Genomic DNA, 20,765 nt, shown 5'->3' on the forward strand with positions numbered 1-20,765 from the left:
CTGTTGAACATTGTTGCTTCAACAGAAGATTGTTCATAGTGTCACGGAGACCACCCATCCACACTTAGTCTAACTAATCTCATATTCTTCCCACCACCTTCCGCCAGATTCCACCTCTCACCCACACAGTGGCCATTCCTTCTCCCAAGCTGCAGTTCCTTGGGAGGTGGGAGGAAGCCTGAGCCTCTGGAGAAACCCACCAAGTCACAGGGGAAAAACCTGCAAACACCACACAGACAGCACCTGAAAGCAAGATTGAGCCTGGGCCTCTGGTACAATAAGACAATTGTTTGACCACCTGTGCCCTTGTACCACTCATAGGCATCCCTTTCCCAAGCATCAAAGACTGCAGACTTCACATCACATTTTTGATTCTAATCCTGCTCTCCTCCCCAGTGTTCTCCTCCACCCTGTCTGTATTTTCACCGTAAATCTTCTCTGAACTCTCTCCAACATCCCTTCTAAGGTCTGGCCCAAAACTGCATACAGTATTCCAAATGAGGTCTCACCAGTGCCCCATAGAGCCTCATCAACACCTTCTTACTCTCATACACTATTCCTCTTGAAATGAATGCCAACATAGCTTTCGCTTTTCTTACTGCCGATCCAACCTGGTGGTTAACCTTTAGGATATCCTGCACGAGGACCCCCAAGTCCCTTTGCACTTCTGATTTTTGAATTTTCTCCCCATCTAAATAATAACCTACCTGATTATTTCTTCTTCCAAAATGTACAACTGTACATTTCTCAACATTGTATCTCATCTGCCATTTCTTTGCCCACTCTCCTAAACTGATCAAGTCTCTCTGCAACCTTTCCATTTCTTCAACACTTCCTGCTCCTCCACCTATCTTGGTGTCATCCACAAACTTAGCCACAAAACCATTTAATCCATAATCTAAGTCATCGATGTACATTGTAAAAAGAAGCTGCCCCAACACCGACCCCTGCGGAACACCTCTAGTAACCGGCAACCAATCAGAATAGGATCCCTTTATTCCCACCCTTTACTTTCTGCCTATCAGCCAATGCTCCACCCATTCCAATATCTTTCCTGTAATTCCATGGGCTCTCATCTTATTAAGCAGCCTCTTATGTGGCGCCTTATCGAAGGCCTTTTGAAAATCCAAATACGCAACATCCACAGCCTCTCCCTTGTCAAGCTTATTTGAGATTACCTCAAAAAAATTCCAATAGGTTGGTGAGGCAGGATCTTCCCTTCATGAAACCATGCTACCTTGGGCCTATCTTGTCATGCATCTTGAGGTATTTCATAACCTCGTCCTTGAGGATCGACTCCAATAACTTTCCAACTACCGATGTCAGACTAATAGCTCTGTAATTTTCTTTTTGCTGTCTCTCCCCTTTCTTAAACAGCGGAACTACATTTGCGACCTTCCAGTCCTCTGGAACTATGCCAGAGTCTATTGATTCCTGGAAGATCATTTCCAATTTCTCCACAACCTTCAAAGCCACCTCTTTCTTGCATCAACTTCCCCTCCCACTGTCCTGGGACTAAAGGACCACCTTCCAACTGAAGCAGTTGTATGTTTCCCTTTCTGCCAATTTAATGCTTTGCACTTGATGATCATAATGTGATCTCTCTCCAGTGGAGAAACCACAAAATAGGTTGGCTGACTGCTTTGCAGAAAGCTCAATTGAATACTCATGTGTGACATTGACCTTTCAGCTTTCTGTTACTTTAACTCTCTGTTCCATTTCCACCCTGACCTTTCTCACCTTTGACCTACTCAAGCTTCGCACTGATATCAAAATTGTGGCTAACAGAATTACCAGCTAATGTAGAACGGGACGGTTTCTATCAATATGCTGGAGGAACTCAGCAGGCCAGGCAGCATCAATGGAAGAGAGTAAACAGTCGACGTTTTGGGCTGAGACTTTTCATCAGGGCTGAAGGTGGGGGGAGTGGAGGAAGAAGTACAAGGTGGCAGGGGATGGGTGGGAAATTGATAAGTGAAAGAGACAAAGGGCTGGAGAAGGGGAAATCTGACTGGAGAAGACAGACCATGGAAGAAAGGGAGCACCATAGGGAGGTGATGGCCAGGTAAGGAGATGAGCTGAGAGAGGGAAATAAGAATAGGGAATGGTGAAGGAGAGGAGGGAGTTGCAATTACTAGAAGCTCAAGAACTCTATGTTCATGCCATCAGGTTGGAGGCTACACAGATGGAATATAAGGTGTTGCTCCTCCAACCTGAGTGTGGCTTCATCGAGGCAGTAGAGGAGGTCAGGGACTGTCATGTCAGAATATGAATAGGTAGTAGAATTGAAATGGGTGGCCACCGGGCGATCTCGTTTTTTGTGTCAGATGGAGAGATGGTGCTCGACAAAGCGGTCTCCCAATCTACGTCGGGTCTCACTAATGTACAGGAGGCCACACTGGGAGCACCGAATACAGTGGATGACCTCCAACAGACTTGCAGGTGAAGTGTCGCCTCACCTGGAAGAACAGTTTGGGACCCTGAATGGTAGTGAGGGAGGAGGTGTAGGGGCAGGTGTGGCACCTGTTTGGCTTGCAAGAATAAGTACCGGGAGGGAGATCGATAGGGAGAGATGAGTGGACAAGGGAGTTGCATAGGTGGTGATCCCTGTGGAAAGTGGGGAGGGAAAGATGTGATTGACTGTGGGATCCCAGTGGAGATGGCGGAAGTAGGTCACATGATCAGAGATTGTATATAGGTGAGCTCGTAGCTGTAAAGGTGGCTAAATGGATGAGGCTAGATGAGATGAAGTATCCAAGGCTGCTAAAGGGCAGGCATGGGGCTCTGGTGGAGATGTTTAAATGGTTATAGAGCACAGTTTAAGTGTCAGATGGTAAAGCATTGCAAATGTGGTAACTTTATTTAAGAAGGACAGCAAGGACAAGACGGGGCATTGAGACTAGTATCAAGGCTTAGGGAGAGTCCAGGATACTGCCTGGATTAGACGGCATGTGCTATAAGCAGACATTGGACAAATTTGGGTGCCTTTCTCTGGAGTGGCATAGGCTCAGGGGAAATGTGCTGGAAAATTTTTTAAGACTGAGGGGTATAAAAGGGTAGACAGCAGGTATCTTTCTCCCGGGGCTGAAATATCTAATACTGGATGGGATGCAAGTTTGCAATTTGACCAAAAATGTGTGTTTTTAATGGAAGGCAAGGTGATGGTGGGTTGTTTTCCTGGTACCACAGGGAACATTGCTGGGGTCCTAACGTTAACGATGGAGTAGGTGTAACCAGTAACTCTGCAGATCGCACAAAAAATTTTAGTGCTATTAAAAGTGGGGAGTGTAGTCAGAGACCACGGGATGATACAGGATACAGTAGGCAGGATGAAGCGGTGTTAGATTGAGTTTAACCCTGGCATGTGCCCTGATGTATTTTGGGAGAGGACTGAAACGGTATTGGGAAGGACTGAGGAACAGGTGGACCTCAGTGTACGTGTCTAAAGATCCCTGAATGTGACAGCACAGGTGTGCATACGGAACAGTTAGCTTCATCTGACAGGACAAAGAATATATGAGTTAGAAAGTTATAAATCAAGTTTAGAAAACATATATGAAGGACTGCGGAAGGACATGGTTTTATTACTATTTATTATTTATGGAGCAACTGTAACGAAAACCAATTTCCCACAGGATCAATAAAGTATGACTATGACTATGGGAACTCCAGTTCCCAGGTAGGCATTGAATATTGGAGTTGGGACATTTTGCTGCAGTTGTACGTCATTGGTGAGGCCAGTCTTGGAGCACTGTGTTCAGTTTTGATCACCCTGTTTTAGTAAAGATGTGCTTAAACTGCAAAGATCGCAGAAAAGATTTACGAGGATCTTGCTAGGACTAGAGACCGCAAGCTTTAGAGAGAGGCTGGCCAGCTTGAACATTGGAGAATAAGGTCGTATTCAGGAAACGGGAATGGAAGTGGTTAGGCATCCAGTGACCAGCTGGTGTGTCCAAGGGCCTGTTTCCTTGCTCTGTGACTCTATAACTCAGTAATTATGAATTCCTTTAATAGTGTTATGGTTCAAAGTACTGTGTTTGGCTCTGTTTTGTAGTCACCGTTCCCTGGAGATGATGAAGAGGAAGTTTTTGACAGCATTGTCAATGATGAGGTTCGATATCCACGATTCCTGTCTTCAGAAGCCATTGCGATAATGAGAAGGGTATGTGACCAATTTGTTTCATCGTTCTTTGAATTTTTAACTTTAGCACCTGAGCCAGTTCAGTGAGGGAAAAGTAGTTGTTAACCTTGCTTATAAAGGTGGAGATTCATAGATTCACAGTTATGCATCACAGAAGCAGACTTTTTGACCCAAGTCATCACCGAGATACATATCTAAGTTAATCCTATTCCCATTTATATACTTGTCCAAATGTTTTTATTTTGTATGTTATAATTGTACGCACCTCTGCCACTTCCCCGGCAGCTTGTTCCACAAACCCATCACCCTCTACGCACAAAGCTTGTCCCTCAGGTTCTCTTTCAATCTTTTCCAGCTCACTTTAGCCCATTAATTTTTAACGCATTTAAGCCCACTCATATTTGATGGATTTTCAGCCTGCTTGTTTGAATCCTCTTGAGCCTCGCTCGTTTGAACCCATGTCTGCTCTCCACTTATCTTTGTATCCTCTCTACAACCTCTTCATGACTTGCTGTCCTCGATGTTTAGCATTTGAAAGCATCGGCGTACAAAACCGAGTAAGAATGAAGAGGTTTAACCATGGAGTATGTGGATTTGTATTAACTTACACAGCCTGTAGTGAATGTCTGAGTAATGACAAAGGTTGTGTTCGTGCCCAGCTATTACGGAGGAATCCAGAGCGGCGGCTAGGATCCAGTGAGCGAGACGCAGAGGAAGTGAAGAAACAGCCATTCTTCAGAGTGAGTAGAGAGCTAACAAGCTTTGTCTCACAACTGTCGCTTGCTGTGTTGCTGTATATCTGTATCGATTGTAATCTTCAAACAAGCCTAAGTCACACCTTTGAAAGAGTAACACATAGAAAATGCTGGAGGAACTCCGCAGGTCAGTCATCATCGATGGAAGTTGATCAATAGTCGATGTCTTGGCCCGAGATCTTCATCAGTATCTTGATTTCATGTGATGAAACCAGGGGAGAGGTGAGGTTGAGAGTTTGATTCATGATGCTTTGTCATTTTATCTGTCCCTGAGCTTGTCAACCTCCTGCAGGTTGGCTGAGGCCCTCCATTGGTTGGGTTCGACCGTGGATATTTTGTCCCAGCTGTCTATGTGATGTGCGAGCCAGGACAGTACGATATGGAGAGCAAGCTGTTACCATGCAGCAGGCTCCCCCTCTCCACGCAGAGACTGATATAGCTTGGCACCTGGCACAGGAGTTGCCAGACAGCGTTCAACTCAGTGCAGGATGTCTGCTCTGGATATTTCCTCGGGGTTTACTCCCAAAGCCTTCCCCGTGAGTGAGTGTAGCCACAAGCGAGCGGAAGATTGAGATCAGAGTTTTCCTTTTGCCTAGTTGAGCTGCTAACCACAGCTGATGAGCGAAAGGCTATAAGGTGCCAGTAACCTGCCTTTTCCCCTTCTCCTGTCAGTAGAAACGGTTCAGCTGGGCATAATAGCTAAGCCACGTGTGAAGTCCAGGAGCTGGACTAGGTTGTCAGAGGCTATTTGAGGCGCAGGCCATTGAGTGCATTGGTAAGGTAGCGAGAGCTTGTCCCCACTACCACCCCCAACCCCCGGCTATGACAACCTTAAGGAACCAAACTGGTGTTTAGGGCACGGAGCCAAGGACTATCCTGTGGTGCTCTTCGAGTAATTCTCAATAAGCTTATACCAGGGTTTTCCACTCAAGAAACTGGGAAGATAATTTCTACATTTTGCCACGAAGAGGCATTTCAGCCCATAGTCCAATTCCAAACCCCATAAATTTTATTCCCCTTATTATTATCAGGTCTCCCCAGATTCTAACACTCACCTGCACATTGGGGGAATTAACCTACTATCGCCAATGCAGAGTGGAGCACTGGGAAGACCCACATGCTCACAGACAGAACATGCAAACTCCACACAGACAGCACTGGAAGTCAGGGTTGAACTTGGGTTCCTGGAACTGTGTGTCAGTGGTTCTTCCCATTGTGCCATTGGTCTGTCTTCTAAAGATAAAAAGATGAGGCTTATTTTTCACATGTATATCGAAACATACAGATTGCGTTAAGTCAAATCAGCAAGGGTACCCGGTTCCTTAGAATACCTTCCTGTATCTTTCCCACTACAGATGTCAAGCTCAATAGCCAATAATTTCCTGGCTTATTCTTAGACAACAGAACAACATTAACTACCCTCCAATCCTCCGGCACCTAACCCATGGCTAAGGATGTTTTAAATATCTTAGCCTCTCACGGGGTCCGACGGAACACCTTGTCAGGAGGATTTATTTGTCACCCTTCTGTCAGCTTGATCCAATCTGCCCGTTCTCCTCTGACCTCTCTCATTAACAAGGTGTTTTCACCCACAGAACTGCCACTTACTTGTAAATTTACAGATCATGCCGACAATATAGTCATTCAGATTGTTAATACAAGTGATGAGAGTGGACCCAGCAACAATCCCTGTAGTGTCACAGACCTCCAAAGGGAATAGCAGTCCTCCACAACAACCCTCTGCCTCCTTGCAAAATCCCCTCCATGGTTGTGATGTTAGGCTCACCACACTGTAGTTCCCTGGCTTTTTCTTGTAATAATTCTTAAATGCACAACCTCCAGCCTTTGGGTACCTCATCTATGGCTAAAGATCTCTGCAAGGGCTCCCCTCCCAGTGTCTTCCACACTGTAGTTCCCTGGCTTGTTCTTGTAATAATTCTTAAATGCATAACCTCCATGTTGCCAGCTTCCTTTCATAATTCATCTTTTCCTTCCTAATGACCTTCTTAGTTTCCTCTGCAAGTTTTTAAAAGCTTCCCAATCCTCTAGCTTCCCACTTTGGGTACCTCATCTATGGCTAAAGATGATGCCAGCATCTCTGCAAGAGCCTCCCTCCCAGTGTCTTCCCGGTCCTGGAATAAGTTTAGTCCATTTAAGTGCCTGCCAAAATGCCTCAGATTTTACCACTTCCTCTAGCAGGTTATTACCCTCTCTCCGTCTCAGAAGAAAGCTTGCAGCCCAGGTCCCCTTTAGAACTACTTCCTCTCACCTTGAAACTGTGCCCTCTTGTTTCTGTTATTCCTACTACTGGGGAGAAAATGACTTTCTACCTTACCTGTGTCTCTCATAGTCATATAGACGTCTATCAGATCAACCCTGAGTCTCCCTTTGCTGCTGGGAAAACAAACCCAGTCTTCTAATCTCTTCTGATAAGTAAAGATTTCCAGTCCAGGCATTCTCCTGCATCACCTCCAGTGGAATCTCATCCTTTCTCTCACTTATTCTTCCTGGGAATTAGATACTTCATTCTGAAACATCTGAGATATCCTTCTTTCAAAGAAGAGTGTTTCCCTTCCACCACTGTCAGTACTGCCCTCATCCACATCTCCATTTCCCACACATCTGCCCTTATCCCTCCCGCCTTCACTCCCCACTTTCCATAGGGATCACTCTCTACGCCACTCCCTCGTCCAGCTGGCCCTCCCCACTGATCTCCTCCTTGCCATTTATCACTGCCAGTGGGACAAGTGCTACACCTGCTTGTACACGTCTTCCTTCACCACCTTTCAGGGCTCCAAACAGTCCTTCCAGGTGAGGTGGCACTACGTGCGATTCTGTCAGGGTCATCTACCGTATCCGGTGCTACCAGTGTGGCTTCCTCTACGTTGTTGAAACCCGACCCAGATTGACGGACCACTTCCATCGATCATCTTCACTCTGTCTGCCACAGAAAACGGGGTTTCTCAGTAGCCACCCATTTTAATTTGACTTCCCATTCCCATTCTGACTTGTCATTCCACGGTCTCCTCTACTGCTGTGATGAGGTCACTCTCGGGTTGAAGAAGCAACACTTCATATTCCCTCTGAGTAGCCTCCAACCTGTTGGCGTGAACATAGAATTCTCTAAATTATGATACTTTCTTACCCCTCCCCCCTCCCCCCTCCCCTTTCTTTCCATTTCCCTTTCTGGCTCTCCTCTCACTGCTTCTCTTCTCATCTGCCTATCACCTCCCTCTGGTGCCCCTCCATCTTTCCCTTTTCCAATGGTCCTATCATATTTCTTCTTCAGCCCTCTACCTTTTCCACCTAACATCTCCCAGCTTCTCACTGTATTTCTCCTTTCCACCCACCTACCATCCCCCTTAACTGTCCTCAGCTTATTTTGGCTTCTTCACCTTTCCAGTCCTGATGAAGGCTCTCAATTCAAAATGTCGACCTTATTCCTTTCCATTGATGCTGTCTGACCTGCTGTGTTCCTCTGACACTTTGTATACATCCTACCCTGTCTGACTTCCCACAATGCATCAGCTTGCACATTGGGATTAAATCCCATCTCCTCACACTGTGCCCAGCTTCCCACCTGATCCGTATCCTGCTCTGGCCGTGGATATCATTCCACTATCCGCAATGGCACCAACTTTTGTGTTGTCCACAGACTTGGTAATCAGCCCTCATACATTCACATCAAAGTTGTTAATATCTATCGCACATTGCTGCTTCCTTTCCCTGAGAAACCATTCTCCTTTGGTACGGAAGGTGGCATGTCTGCTGGAGATGTGATCCCGTCACTGTCACAGCTACCCCTACCAACCTGGCCATGACTCACTACGTGTCAGGCTGTATCTCATTCACGGACATGTAAACATTGTAGGATCTCCAGGGTGAGTCTGTAAGGTGGTTAACCAGTGTCTCAGGCTGACACACTGCACAGGTTTCCATTGGTACTGTCTTTGGTCAGAGGTCACGTAGGTCAAACCAGGTATTTGTGGCAGGTGCTTGACTCTGAACCACAGGTGTAAAGCAGGCTGCCTTCTACGAACGTTCACTAGCTTTGAGGTCACCACAACTGAAGCTAGCTCCTTTATTTTTAAACTAAATTATTTGGTCATTTTAATTGAATTTAAATTCAGGGGTGCTGTGGTGGGATTTGAAGTCGTATCTCTGAATTTAGAAAGTTCTGTAACAACTTTTTAAGGAGGGGAGTTCCAGGGGTTTCCTGCAATGCGCTGTTCAGAACTGTTTGTAACATTTTAAAACTCTGTGCAGATCTTAAATCAATTTATATCCCAGCTTGCCTGTGGTATGGCTCACTTTCAATGTTTAATGTTGGCCTTATGAGAGACGTATGTAAAGTTGAAAGACCGTTGTTTTGTTATAAATACTTTGTATATTTACCTGTATATGATCCTCTGATTATAATTTGTATATGCCTGCTGTCACCTCAGTTGTAACTGCTGTCTTACCACTGCTCCTTCCTGAATCTAAAATGTAGACTATATTCACACACTACAGACCATTCAGCCCAAATGTTGAGCCGAACCATATACAGTGCCTTGTAAAAGTATTAAGCCCCCAACCTTTTGTTCACATAATGAGTATAACAACTAAGGATTTTGATTAATTTAACTGAGAGTTTTTATTTCTGAACCTCACATGTTCGTTTTTTCACAGTAGAGCCAACAAAAGGACACAAGGAAAATTGTAAAGCATGAAAAACTTAAAAATTCATAACTGAAATGTCAGCAGTTCAAAAGTATTCATCCCCCTTCACTCACAGCTATGACAACCTGGAGTCTTTGTGCAAAGCTGATAGAGACTTGTCTAAAATATGATGGAGCAAGATTCGCCCATTCCTTGCAAAATTGTTCAAGCTGTGCCAAGTTAGTTGGGGAGCGGCAGTGGGCAGCAGTCTTGAAATCTTGCCAGAGATGTTTGATTGGATTAAGGCCATGAATCTGACTGGGTCACTCAAGGACATAAATTTTCTTCATTTGAAGCCACTCCATGATTGCTTTGACAGTGTGCTTTGGGTTGCTGACCTGCTGAAAGACGAACCTCCTCTGCAGTTTAAGCTTTCTGGCAGAGACTAACAGATTTTTATCTAGGATCTCACTGTATTTAGCAATTTTCATTATTTTCCCATCAGTCCTGACCAGATTTCCAGTCCCTGCTGCTGAAAAGCATCCCCATAGTATGATGCTGCCTCCACCATACTTAGGAAGGGTGGTGTTACCTGACTGAAGTGCAGTATGAGATTTATGCCACATGTACCACTTAGTGTTGAGGTCGAAACATTCCACTTTAGTCACATCCAACCACAAGACCTTCTTTCCTATCTTTGCAGCATCTTCTAGGTGATGCTTTGCAAAATCTTTACAGACAAGTGTGTGCTCTTTTTTTAGCCAGGGCTTCTTCCTTGCCATTCTTCCATAAGTAGCCTTTTTATGCAAGGCCTTGGCGATTGTGGAGCCATGAACTTCATCCCCGGATATAGCCACTGACTTCTGCAGCTTACTGAGTGTAACTTTCGTCACCACAGCAGCCTCTTGCAAGTGTCATTCTTCCCCAGTGTCTTAAGTTCTGAGGGGTGGCCTGACCTGGGCACTGTGGCTGTGGTTTCATATTTTTTCCACTTTTTCATGATGAACTGCACTGAGCTCTGAGGTTTGTTCAGTGCCTTTACTCTTTGGTCCTATACTCTTCCCTGGATCTGTGCTTCACCATTTTCATTTCCCCGACCTGCCTTGAATGGTCTTTTCTCTTCATTTTGGTTTGGTCTGTTGAAAGTCTACCATGCTGTTGGACCTTGCAGGGAGAGGGGGTGAACCTCCAATTTTCTACTTGAAAGAATTGGGTGAGTTGGTAAGATAATATACAGTATTGCACCTGAGGAAAGTTGGTGTAGTAATTATGAAGGAGGTGAATACTTTTTCAACCTCACCATTTAGGTTTTTAATTTTTAGTAAATTGTTGACAGGTTTTGGAATTTTTCTTTTGATTTTACCTGATGCACACTGTTTTGTAGGTTAATTCAAAAAAATCCTACTTCTATATATTTTATATTTAGAAAATCAGGCAATAAAATGTGAAAATAGTTGAATACTTTTTCAAGGCACTGTAAACCACGATCAATCTAACCCTTCCCTCCTACACAGCCTATAATCCTTCAGTGTTTATACTATATAACCTTTCTCAGAAATCCTTCACTTTGGTTTAAAACTCTGTAATAAAACTTCCTTGGCAGTGCATGTAGTTATGCAGTGGTGAATAATTTCTCAGTCATTTTAGGGAAATTTTGCTTACCCCCTCTTCTCCAAATTTTTGAAATGAATGTTCATTTTTTACTTTATTTCCAATGTTGAACTCTTAACATCTTAAAATTCTCAGGAAATAGATTGGGAAGCCTTACTGGCAAAGAAAGTGAAGCCACCTTTCGTACCTACCATTAAAGATCCGGAAGATGTCAGCAACTTTGATGAGGAGTTTACGGCAGAAGAAGCAAAACTGACACCCCCGAGGGAGCCTCGCATTCTCAGTGAGAAGGAGCAAATCATGTTCAAGGAGTTTGATTATGTCTCTGATAACAATTCATGTTAAGTGACCTCTTTGTTCAAACAATTCTTGAGACTGGTTTCATATTAACAGAACGTTAAGCCTTAAAAGCAGTGGATATGTGATCAGTGCTCTGGATGCAATTATTTGCCTTCTTTTTAAAAAAGTTTTTATTTATAAATATATATACATAGGTGTGTATTTCTTAGTACACTGTATACTTTTCAAGGCTTTACGAATCAAGATCTTGTAATCAAACTGACCAGATGTATCAGGAACCTGGACCATTTTGTCCCTCCACCCTCTGTTCTGAAGGACTCCCACAGCCCATGCATCCCATGAGCAAATTGCACTCTCCCTTTCCCAGAGCAAAGGTCCTTGGTTTCTGTGACACACCTTTTTGCACTGTCCCAAAGTGTCAAGCATTCCACCTACCTCGGTCAGTTCGCGAACAACACAACAGTAACACTGTCTTCCCGCTCCTCATCCACCCCGCCGCCCGACCTCCGCTTACTTCTCATCTGTCACACTACAGTCCTTCTGGCAAATTGAACTGTGTGAAGATGGATGTTGAAGGAATATATGAATGGATGAGCCTTGGGGAGTACTGAGGAACAGAGGATCTGTACAAGCCCAAGAATTTATGTAATGCAGGTCAATGGTGAAGAAGGCACTTTGGACGCTTGTTTTCACTACTCAGGTCCTGAAGCACAAGCAGGGAGGTTGGATACACCTTTATATAGCGCTGGTCAGGCCTGCATTTCACTGTGGAATGGTTATTCGATGCAGTTCTTATGGCTGTCCCACAGGAAGGAGCTGATTACACTGGAGAGATTTAGCAGGGAAGCAATCGGGCCGGAATGTTTCATTGAGAGTTACAGCAGGAAACAGGCCCTTCAGCCCACCCAGTCTGTGCCAACCGTCAATCACTCATTGAAACTAATCCTACATTTACCTTGAGTGTGATTCTTCCCACTTTCCCAACCTTCGTGCTCCCTCGAGGTTCTGCCACACACCTATACACGAGGGGCAGATTGCAGAGGCCAGCAGTGTGGGATGTGGGAGGAGACTGGAGCACCGAGGGGAAAAGCCACACAGGTCCAGGGACCACCTGAGGTTACGGCTGAACTCGGGTCACAGGGGTTGAGAGACAGTGGCACCACTATTCCACCTGTTTCATTCACCGGGAGAGGATGGGATGCTGAGGGATGACTTCCTGATAAGAGGTTCACAAAATTTCAGGCTAAAGGATTGGAAAGATGGTGGGAAACTTCAATATCAGAAGTAAAACTAAGTAGCACTTGTTTAGCGTGAAGGGTCAGGGGTTTGAGGGGATCTAAGGAAGAAAGTCCCCTCTCTGAGGGGTGTTGGAATGAAACACACAACCTGAAGGTGTGCAGGCAGAGAGACTCGCTGCGTTTCAGAAGGACCTAGAGATGCTATTGCATCCCAGGGCAGTGAACAATACAGATTGGATGCTGGTAAATGATCTTGCGATGGCTACTGGATGAGTCGTGTAGACTGTCTCACCTGCACAGAGCTACCGCTCACTCACCATTCACATCATGACCCTCCTGCACGTAACTCTCTGTCTCTCACCTTTCAGACTGGGACCCTCCTGCACTGAGCCTTCTGTCTCTCACCGTCATTGCTGTGGTCTGCCTGCACTGAGCTCTCCATCCCTCACTCACATCGCATGCTGTGGTCTGCCTGTAACGAGCACCCCATCCCTCACTGCTCATGCTGCGTATGGCTTGTGTGCCTTATTAGTCGAGACACTGAGTTCAAAAGTCAGGAAGTTATGTTGCAGCTTTATAAAACTCTGGTTAGGATGCATCTGCAGTATTGCATTCAATATGATCACCCCGTTATAGGAAGGGTGTTGGAGGCTTTGGATATGGTGCAGCAGAGGTATACCATGATGCTCCCTAATAAGAATGCATGTCCTCGAAGGAGATGTTGGACAACGTTTGTATTGTTTTCTCTTGGCTTTGGAGGCTAATGGAAGACCTGATAAAAGTTTATAAGATTATGAGAGGGTTAGATAGGTGAGATGCTGATATATTTTGGCCGTGGTCAAAATGCTTAATACTAAAGGGCCTACATTTAAGGTGTGAAGGGGTAAATTTAAAGGAGGTGAGCTACACAATTTTTTTTTAACAAAATGGCATGTGTTGGAAGGCACTGCCAAGGTTGGTAGTGAAGGCAAATTCCGTAGTGGCAATTAAGAGGCTCTTAGATAAGACATATGAATGTGCAGAGAATGGAGAGAAATGGGCGTGTAGGTAGCACGGACTAATGTGATTAGGCATCATTAGTTCAATTAGTTTACATATTTTCATGAGCCAGAAGGCCTGTTCCTGTCCTGTACTGTTCTATGTTTTAATTATTTCACTCAGAAGGGGCTCGGAACCTGAAACTCACTGCCTGAGGGGTTGTGGAAGCAGGGCCTCTCACATTTAAATAGTGTCTAATTGAGTACTCAAATTATCATAGAATAAATAGCTCTGGACTTAATGTAGAAGTGAAGTTAGTGTAGATGGTTACAATGGGGTGAAGGACCTCTTTATGCACTGTGCAACATCAAACATGGCCCCACAATGTCCATGGTCCCAGAAGCTCCCTTCAGCCACTCTGCTATAACTAAATGCCTGGTCCCTCAGTAGTCAGCTTAAAGTTTTGGCATCTTGTCAGTCACGTGGTCGTTTTGCCTAGTCAGTGCTTCTCCCTGAGCTCCCAGTGCTCAGTGCACCCTGACACTTTCCCCTGTATGCGATTGTACTCACTGGGTGAGTTCTCGGCTGCGAGCCATTGTGCTGGGTGGAGAAGCTGTAGGTGTGACTGCGTGTCTGAAGATGCCCTAGTGCCAGACCTGGGGGGGGCAACAGTGTTCATAACAGTCTGGTGGTTTTGAGCTCACGGTATCAGACGGAGGCATTGTGCTGTAGCTGACACGTTAACAAGGCTCGGGACCAAATGCAGGTAAATGGGTCTGGTATTGACGGGGATTTTATACAACGTGTGACAGTGTGTTTCTGTGCTGTGTACCCTGTAATTGCCGCCACTGTGCAGTCACAGCAGAATAGTGCTGTGGACCCGAGTCACCACGGGCATGGAGGTCTTCAACGTGTCAGGGTATCACCTCATACACAGGTCCACCACCACTCCCATTCACACCTCAGGTACCTTGTTACAGTCCCACTGTGGCCTAAAAGAAATGGGAGTGTTCTGGCTGCTGGGACTTCCATTTTTCTCTCTCTAAACGCTGCTGCCTTACTAACACCAGGTGGAGAACACAGCCGGTTGTTGGTATAGTCAGATATCTACCTGGTTCCAACTCTACCTGGCTGTTGCACTGTGAGAACTGAGCAGTCAGTTGTGGCTTTTCCTGTGGTGCCCAGCTCCAGGAGTGCATGAAGAGCTATCTGATGTCCATACTGGATTTCCAGAGCCTGAAGACCCCTGTCACCGAATGGGTAGTGTGATGGCGAAAGGCCATTCTGTCCACCCAGACACTGTCACCTCTAAGAGATGGATTTCATTAGTTCCACTGGCTGAGCCTTGTACCCCTCCTGCAGATTATTTCCTCTCCACCCTGATGGGCCCAGTGTCTACAACCTCACCAGGTTTTCAGTCCCAGGCCACACTGCCTATGGCAGACAATTCCTCATGCTATAGTCACACTGGCCCACTGAGTCTGTGCCAGCCATTACCCATCTTCGTATGGAAATCCTATCCTCATCCCATTTTTCTCCTGATATGCACCTCAACTTCACCCTCTCCCACTACCCCCAGACTCTACCATTCTCCTCCACATGAGGGGCAAGGTAAAACAGCCAGTTTACCAATCTACAAATCTCTGGGAACGTGGGAGGAACCCTAAATAGTCAGAGAGAGAACGTAACGTATCAGCTATACCACTTGTATTAGATGGCCTAAATATTAAATCTGGGCCCCTGGTTGTCGAACCTTCTGCAAATCTGAACTGCCTCTTTCTTATGTATTTTATAAACTTGTCTTGATTTTGTCAAAACTTTCACTTTATTGCAAGATGAACAATCATAGTTTCTGCAGACTAACCTTGCAGCAGGAACATCTCAAACTTGGTATCATTCAGGTAAATGTTGTTTGCATCCTGTCTGGATCTCTGTCTGCATCCTAACATGCAGTGACTGGGACCGATTGTTTGTGGCACACCAGTGATTTGGGGTCAGTGCACCTCTCCTGCTTTTGTATTTTGGAAATCCTTGAATCTCATGTCCTCCACTAACCTCTCTCACCATGCCCTGCCAGTTGCAAGGATTAGTTCACGTCTGCATTCGAATCCCTCTACTCCTGACTTCTTTTATACCTGTGCCATATCGTCAATATTACCTCTTTTTATGCCAAACTCATTGCAAATTTTACCCTGCACTTTAGTGTCCAATTACTTGCATACGTCAAAGAGTTTGGTACTAGCATTAACCCTGGGATCACCACTGTTTTCCACTACTGTCTCTTTAACTCCACTGTGTTTAGTTTTGCTGATAAAACCTTTATATAGAACTTTGAAGTATCTCACGTAAACCACAGTTGTTTTTCCTGCAGCAACTTCCATCAGGCAACCAAACACAATTTGCCTTTTAACACCTTTGTGCTGAATCTTTATCGTCAACAAACATCTCCAAGTGCCTGATACTGTTTTTCTGTTTATTATTTCTGACAGTTTCCCCCACGCCTGGTGTTAAATTACCTGGCATGTCCTTACTAAAGTTCTCACTTTCCAGCTCTGTATCACAGGAGATAGAAAGGTTTTGCAGGCCCTCTTGTAGCTTTCACCAGACCTTCCTTGTGTTCCACACAAACCTGGTCACCTGGTTGCACAAAGCCAACCTTTCTAAATCTAATCACTCTCACCCCATTCACATTTTTTCTCCTGAGATTCTGACACAGCGTATTCCAGCTATGCCTTCTGTCTCTGCATTTTCATTATTTTCAGATTTCTCAGTCCCAGCCCCTTTACGGTACATTTTCTTCTCCTATACCAATAGGAGACTCAGGTTTTGCTCTCAGTTCACCGCTCGTTCGCATTCTCTTTGTTTATTTGTTGTTCTATGTCCCCTCATATGGCAGTGAGCTACTCTCTCCTTTGTGAGCCCAGGGGCTTGGGCTTTAGCTTTAGTGTGCTCCCTCTCCCCCCCCCCCCCACCAAACCTTTGAATGTATTCAGCTTGTGCCTAATGTGTTTGTCATTAAAGGTCAACCACTCTTCCTCCATACTTTTACCTGTCTATTTTTGGTTCCATAATATCCAAGATAGATCTGTCCTCACCCCCTCTGATGTTAGAAATCGTTTAATTTACAAGTTCCTTTCTTGACCCTCAGCGTTTTTGGCCTAAACTTTATGATCTCATGCTCACTGCTCCCGAAGTGTTCCTTACTGACAATTTTTTCACGGGCCCTCAAGAACCAGAACCAATAACACCTCTTTCCTAATTAAGTTAATAAAAGTTTTGTCAGTCTTCTTCTATACTACTGTAACCATTCCACTGTAGAGTTTATTGTGGCAAGACTAGGCTGCTTTATTGCTCCAGTCTGCTCCAATGTCACCCTGTGAATATATCACTAATTATTATAGATGTTACTTTGAAATGAGCCAAAGGGTAGCAGCTGGTGTATATTAATGGATCCTTCTTAAATTCTGTACATTAAGTGGTCAGATGACCATCCCAGATTCCAGCTAACGGCCTATGTGTTTCCATCAAACGTGCCCTTGCTTACTCAGCCAACAAAGACAACATTAAATGAAAGATTATCGGAGGAACAGATGTGAGTGAAGGGTGTAAGGCTGAACATGCTACTCAACTCAGAGCTGTTAGTATTATGTTTCACTTCATGGGGTTTCCCGCCTCGTTTGTAACAATAGCACAGCCTGTTTAGGAAACTTAACTATTTTGTATGCATAGAGGTGTATTTTTAAAAAAAAGTCATTTTGTTATAAATAGCCTTTTGTCCTACATTTATTAAGCCTGATGTTTAATGTGTCTGAATAATATGCTTTAGCCCACAGTACGGTCTGGTGTCCGTTTATTGAAATCTCACTTGCAGTCAACTTCACTGCAAAATACCAAGGTAACAGGTTGTCTAATGACCTGAAAATCAAAATCAGGTTTAATATCACTGGCATGTGTCGTGAAATTTGTTTTGCAGCGGTACATTGCAATACGTAATAAAAACTATAAATTACGAGAAGCATATTAAATAAGTAGCGCAAAGGGAGAGGATAAAAATAGTGAGGTGTTAAAGGTGGGTTCATTGTCCATTTGGAAATCTAAAGGCAGAGGGGAAGAAGCTGTTCCTGAAACATTGAGAGTGTACCACCACCTTGATCAGGGCATGTCTTGGGTGATGGCATCCACGATGTGTGCCATCAGAGGTGTAAGCAGCAGCTTGCTAAGTGTAACTGGAGACACGGATCACTTTCCAGGCAGTCATAAACAACAGAGATCCTGCAGATGCTGGAAATACAGAGTAACAGATACGAAATGCTGGAGAAACTCAGCAGGTCAGGCAGCATCTGGGAACAAAGGAATAACCAGTTGACGTTCCAGGCAGAGACCTTTCATCAGAACTGGAAAGGAAGGAGGACAAGCTGGACAAGCTGGATGGAGAAGCCAGCTGGGTGAGGGAGGGGCAATGAATTGAAAAGGATGAAGGTAAAAGGCGGAAAAGCTAAAGAACTGAAGAAGGAGTCTGATAGGAGAGCTCCATGGACCAAAGGAGAAAAGGAAGGAGGTGGTGAAACTTGGATGAGGAAAAGCCAGAGGGGGGAAATGAAAAAAAGAGAGAAAGGGGGTGGGTGGAAAATTACTAGACATTAGAGAAATCTATACTCATGCCATCAGTTTGGAGGCTATCCAGATGGAATAAGAGGTATTGCTCCTCCAACCTGAGAGTGGCCTCGTTGTGGCAGTAGAGGAGGCCATGAACTGCCGTGCCAGAATGGGAGTGGGGATTGGACTTCAAATAGTTGGGAAAAAGCCCCTGGGAAATCCTGCTTGTTGCAGAGCCCCCAACCTGTTGGCATGAACATTGATTTCTCTAACTTACGGTAACTTTTCCCCTCCCCTCCTTCTCTCTTCCATTCCCCACTCTGGCTCCCCCTTGCCTCTTCTCATCTGCCAACCACTTTCCCTAATGCATCCCTCCCTCATTCCCTTTCTCCATTGGTCCATTCAGCTACTCTCTTCATCCCCCTCCTCCAACAACCTGACTTAACCTAACACCTTCTAACTGGTACTCCTCCCCCTCCCTCCACCTTCTTATTCTGGCTTCTTCGCCCTTGCCTTCCAGTCCTAATGAAAAGTCTCGGCTCAAAATGTCGACTGTTTATTCCTCTCCACAGGGCCTGACCTGCTGAGTCTCTCCAGCATTTTGTGTGTGTAGTTCAGTTCCAGGCAATGATCAACCAGAAAATTCAAAGCAAAGCCCAGCAATTGTATGCCGGGACACAGACCAGCATGTAGGGTGTGTGCTGGCAACAGACCAGTGTGTACGGGTCAACAGATCGGCGTGCTGGTTGTGTACGGGACAACAGATCAGCATGATGGCTGTGTACGGGACGAAGGATCAGCATGATGGCTGTGTACGGGACGAAGGATCAGCATGATGGTTGTGTACGGGACAAAGGATTGCCATGCTGGCTGAGTATGGGATATGGACCGGTGTGCTGGCTGAGTGTGATATATGGACCGGTGTGCTGGCTGAGTATGAGATATGGACCGGTGTGCTGGCTGAGTATGAGATATGGACCGGTGTGCTAGGTGTGTATGGGACTCCTACATCCCTCTGTTCCATTACACTGCTTAGTGCCCTACATGTGCAGTATAAGTTCTGCGCTGGTTTGACTTTCCAAATTGGATCACCTCACAGTTTTCTGTATTAAAAACCATTTGCCACCCCTTGGCCTTTTGTTCTTGCACCTTTCTTCCATAGGTGGGCATCAGGGGTTTGAACTGGTGACCTAGACCACCATGGTCTGTCCAGGATCGACACCAGATATCTGTATACCGATGGACAAAATTCTCCCGTCCACTTCTCCAACTGCTTCTCTCCCTTCTCGTGCTTGTCATGCCCTCCTATCATTTCACTGTCTTTATTGCTCTTCCTCACTCCCCTCTCCTTCCTCTTCCCCTCCCTCTCCTTTTCATCCACCCTTTCAAACTGTCAGCCTCACTGCCTCCTCCTCACTCTCTCCTGCTCGTTCATTGTCTCTCTGCCTGCCTCTCCCTCTGCCATATCTCCTTCAGTCTCGTCCATTCTCTTCTCATTCTACTTCTCATTCTCTCCTCCTCCATTTTCTTCCCTCTAGCTCCCAACCTCACCACCACTTCATCCCTCCTCTATATTAATCTCTCTCACCCCATTAGTCTTGCCCATTCCCCACCACTATATTCCTGATACATCCCTTTCTCATCTCCATCCCCTCAATGCCTGCTCCCCCCTTCTTTCACCATCCATTCCCTCTCACTGACCCATCCCTCCCTCTCTCACCCTTTTGTTTTGCATGCTCCTTCACTTCCCCTGTTCTACCTTTCCACCTCCCCCAACGTCCTCCCTTCTCCCTCCCCATTTCTCTATTCCCTACCCTCTTCCCTCCATTTTATCCACTTCCAATCTCCCATTCCCTTCTCACTCTCCTCTCCCTGTCCAGCCCTTCCCTGTCTTTTTCCACCTCACTCATTCTTACCTGTCACATCGCCTCCCACCCACTTTATCTTTCTCCTCTCCTCCTCAGTTTTCAATTCCATTCTCTTCTCAACACCCATCAGTTCCTTTCCCTTCCCCTTGAAACTGTCTCTCCTCCCACCCCATGCTCCATCTTCTCCTTCCTGCTCGCTCTCCTCCATTGTTTTTGTCCACTGTTACTCATCCTCATCTTCCCCTCTCTCTCTTCTACTCCCAATCAGCTCCCTGTCTCCTCTCCACTGATGCTGTCCCCACCTCTCTCACACTCATCCTCCACCAACCTTCTCCTTATTCATCTCTCCTGCATTCCTTTCTCCCCATCATCTTTCTCTTCCCACTCTCACTTTATCCCATTCTGATCCCCCAACCTCCTCTTAGCTCTGCCCTTTGACCTACACCCTTCCATCACCCCCTCTCTTTTCCATTATCACCCTTCCACTCTCCCTCTCTCTTTTTCATACTTTTTCTACTTCTCTATGCTTTTCCTTCCTTTCGGACTCTTTTTGTTCATTACATTGCTTTGGCATCTATATCAATAAGTTAGGTGAGAATGCATCAGACATAGTTAATAAATTTGCAGATGACACTAA

General features: G+C 45.3%; 1 protein-coding gene across 1 annotated transcript in view; it reads left to right on the forward strand.

The window, feature by feature from the left end:
• The window catches only part of pkn1a (protein kinase N1a), a 158,076-nt gene extending 140,585 nt beyond the window's left edge, over positions 1-17,491 (forward strand). Inside the window, exons 20-22 of the mRNA XM_063035930.1 lie at positions 4,055-4,162; positions 4,801-4,881; positions 11,284-17,491. Coding sequence (XP_062892000.1) covers positions 4,055-4,162; positions 4,801-4,881; positions 11,284-11,493 — 399 coding nt within the window. The 3' untranslated portion in view covers positions 11,494-17,491. The remainder of the gene's footprint in view (positions 1-4,054; positions 4,163-4,800; positions 4,882-11,283) is intronic.
• The last annotated feature ends 3,274 nt before the right edge of the window (positions 17,492-20,765 follow it).

The sequence above is a fragment of the Mobula hypostoma genome, chromosome 29 (assembly GCF_963921235.1).
Source record: "Mobula hypostoma chromosome 29, sMobHyp1.1, whole genome shotgun sequence".
Lineage (NCBI taxonomy): Eukaryota > Metazoa > Chordata > Chondrichthyes > Myliobatiformes > Myliobatidae > Mobula > Mobula hypostoma.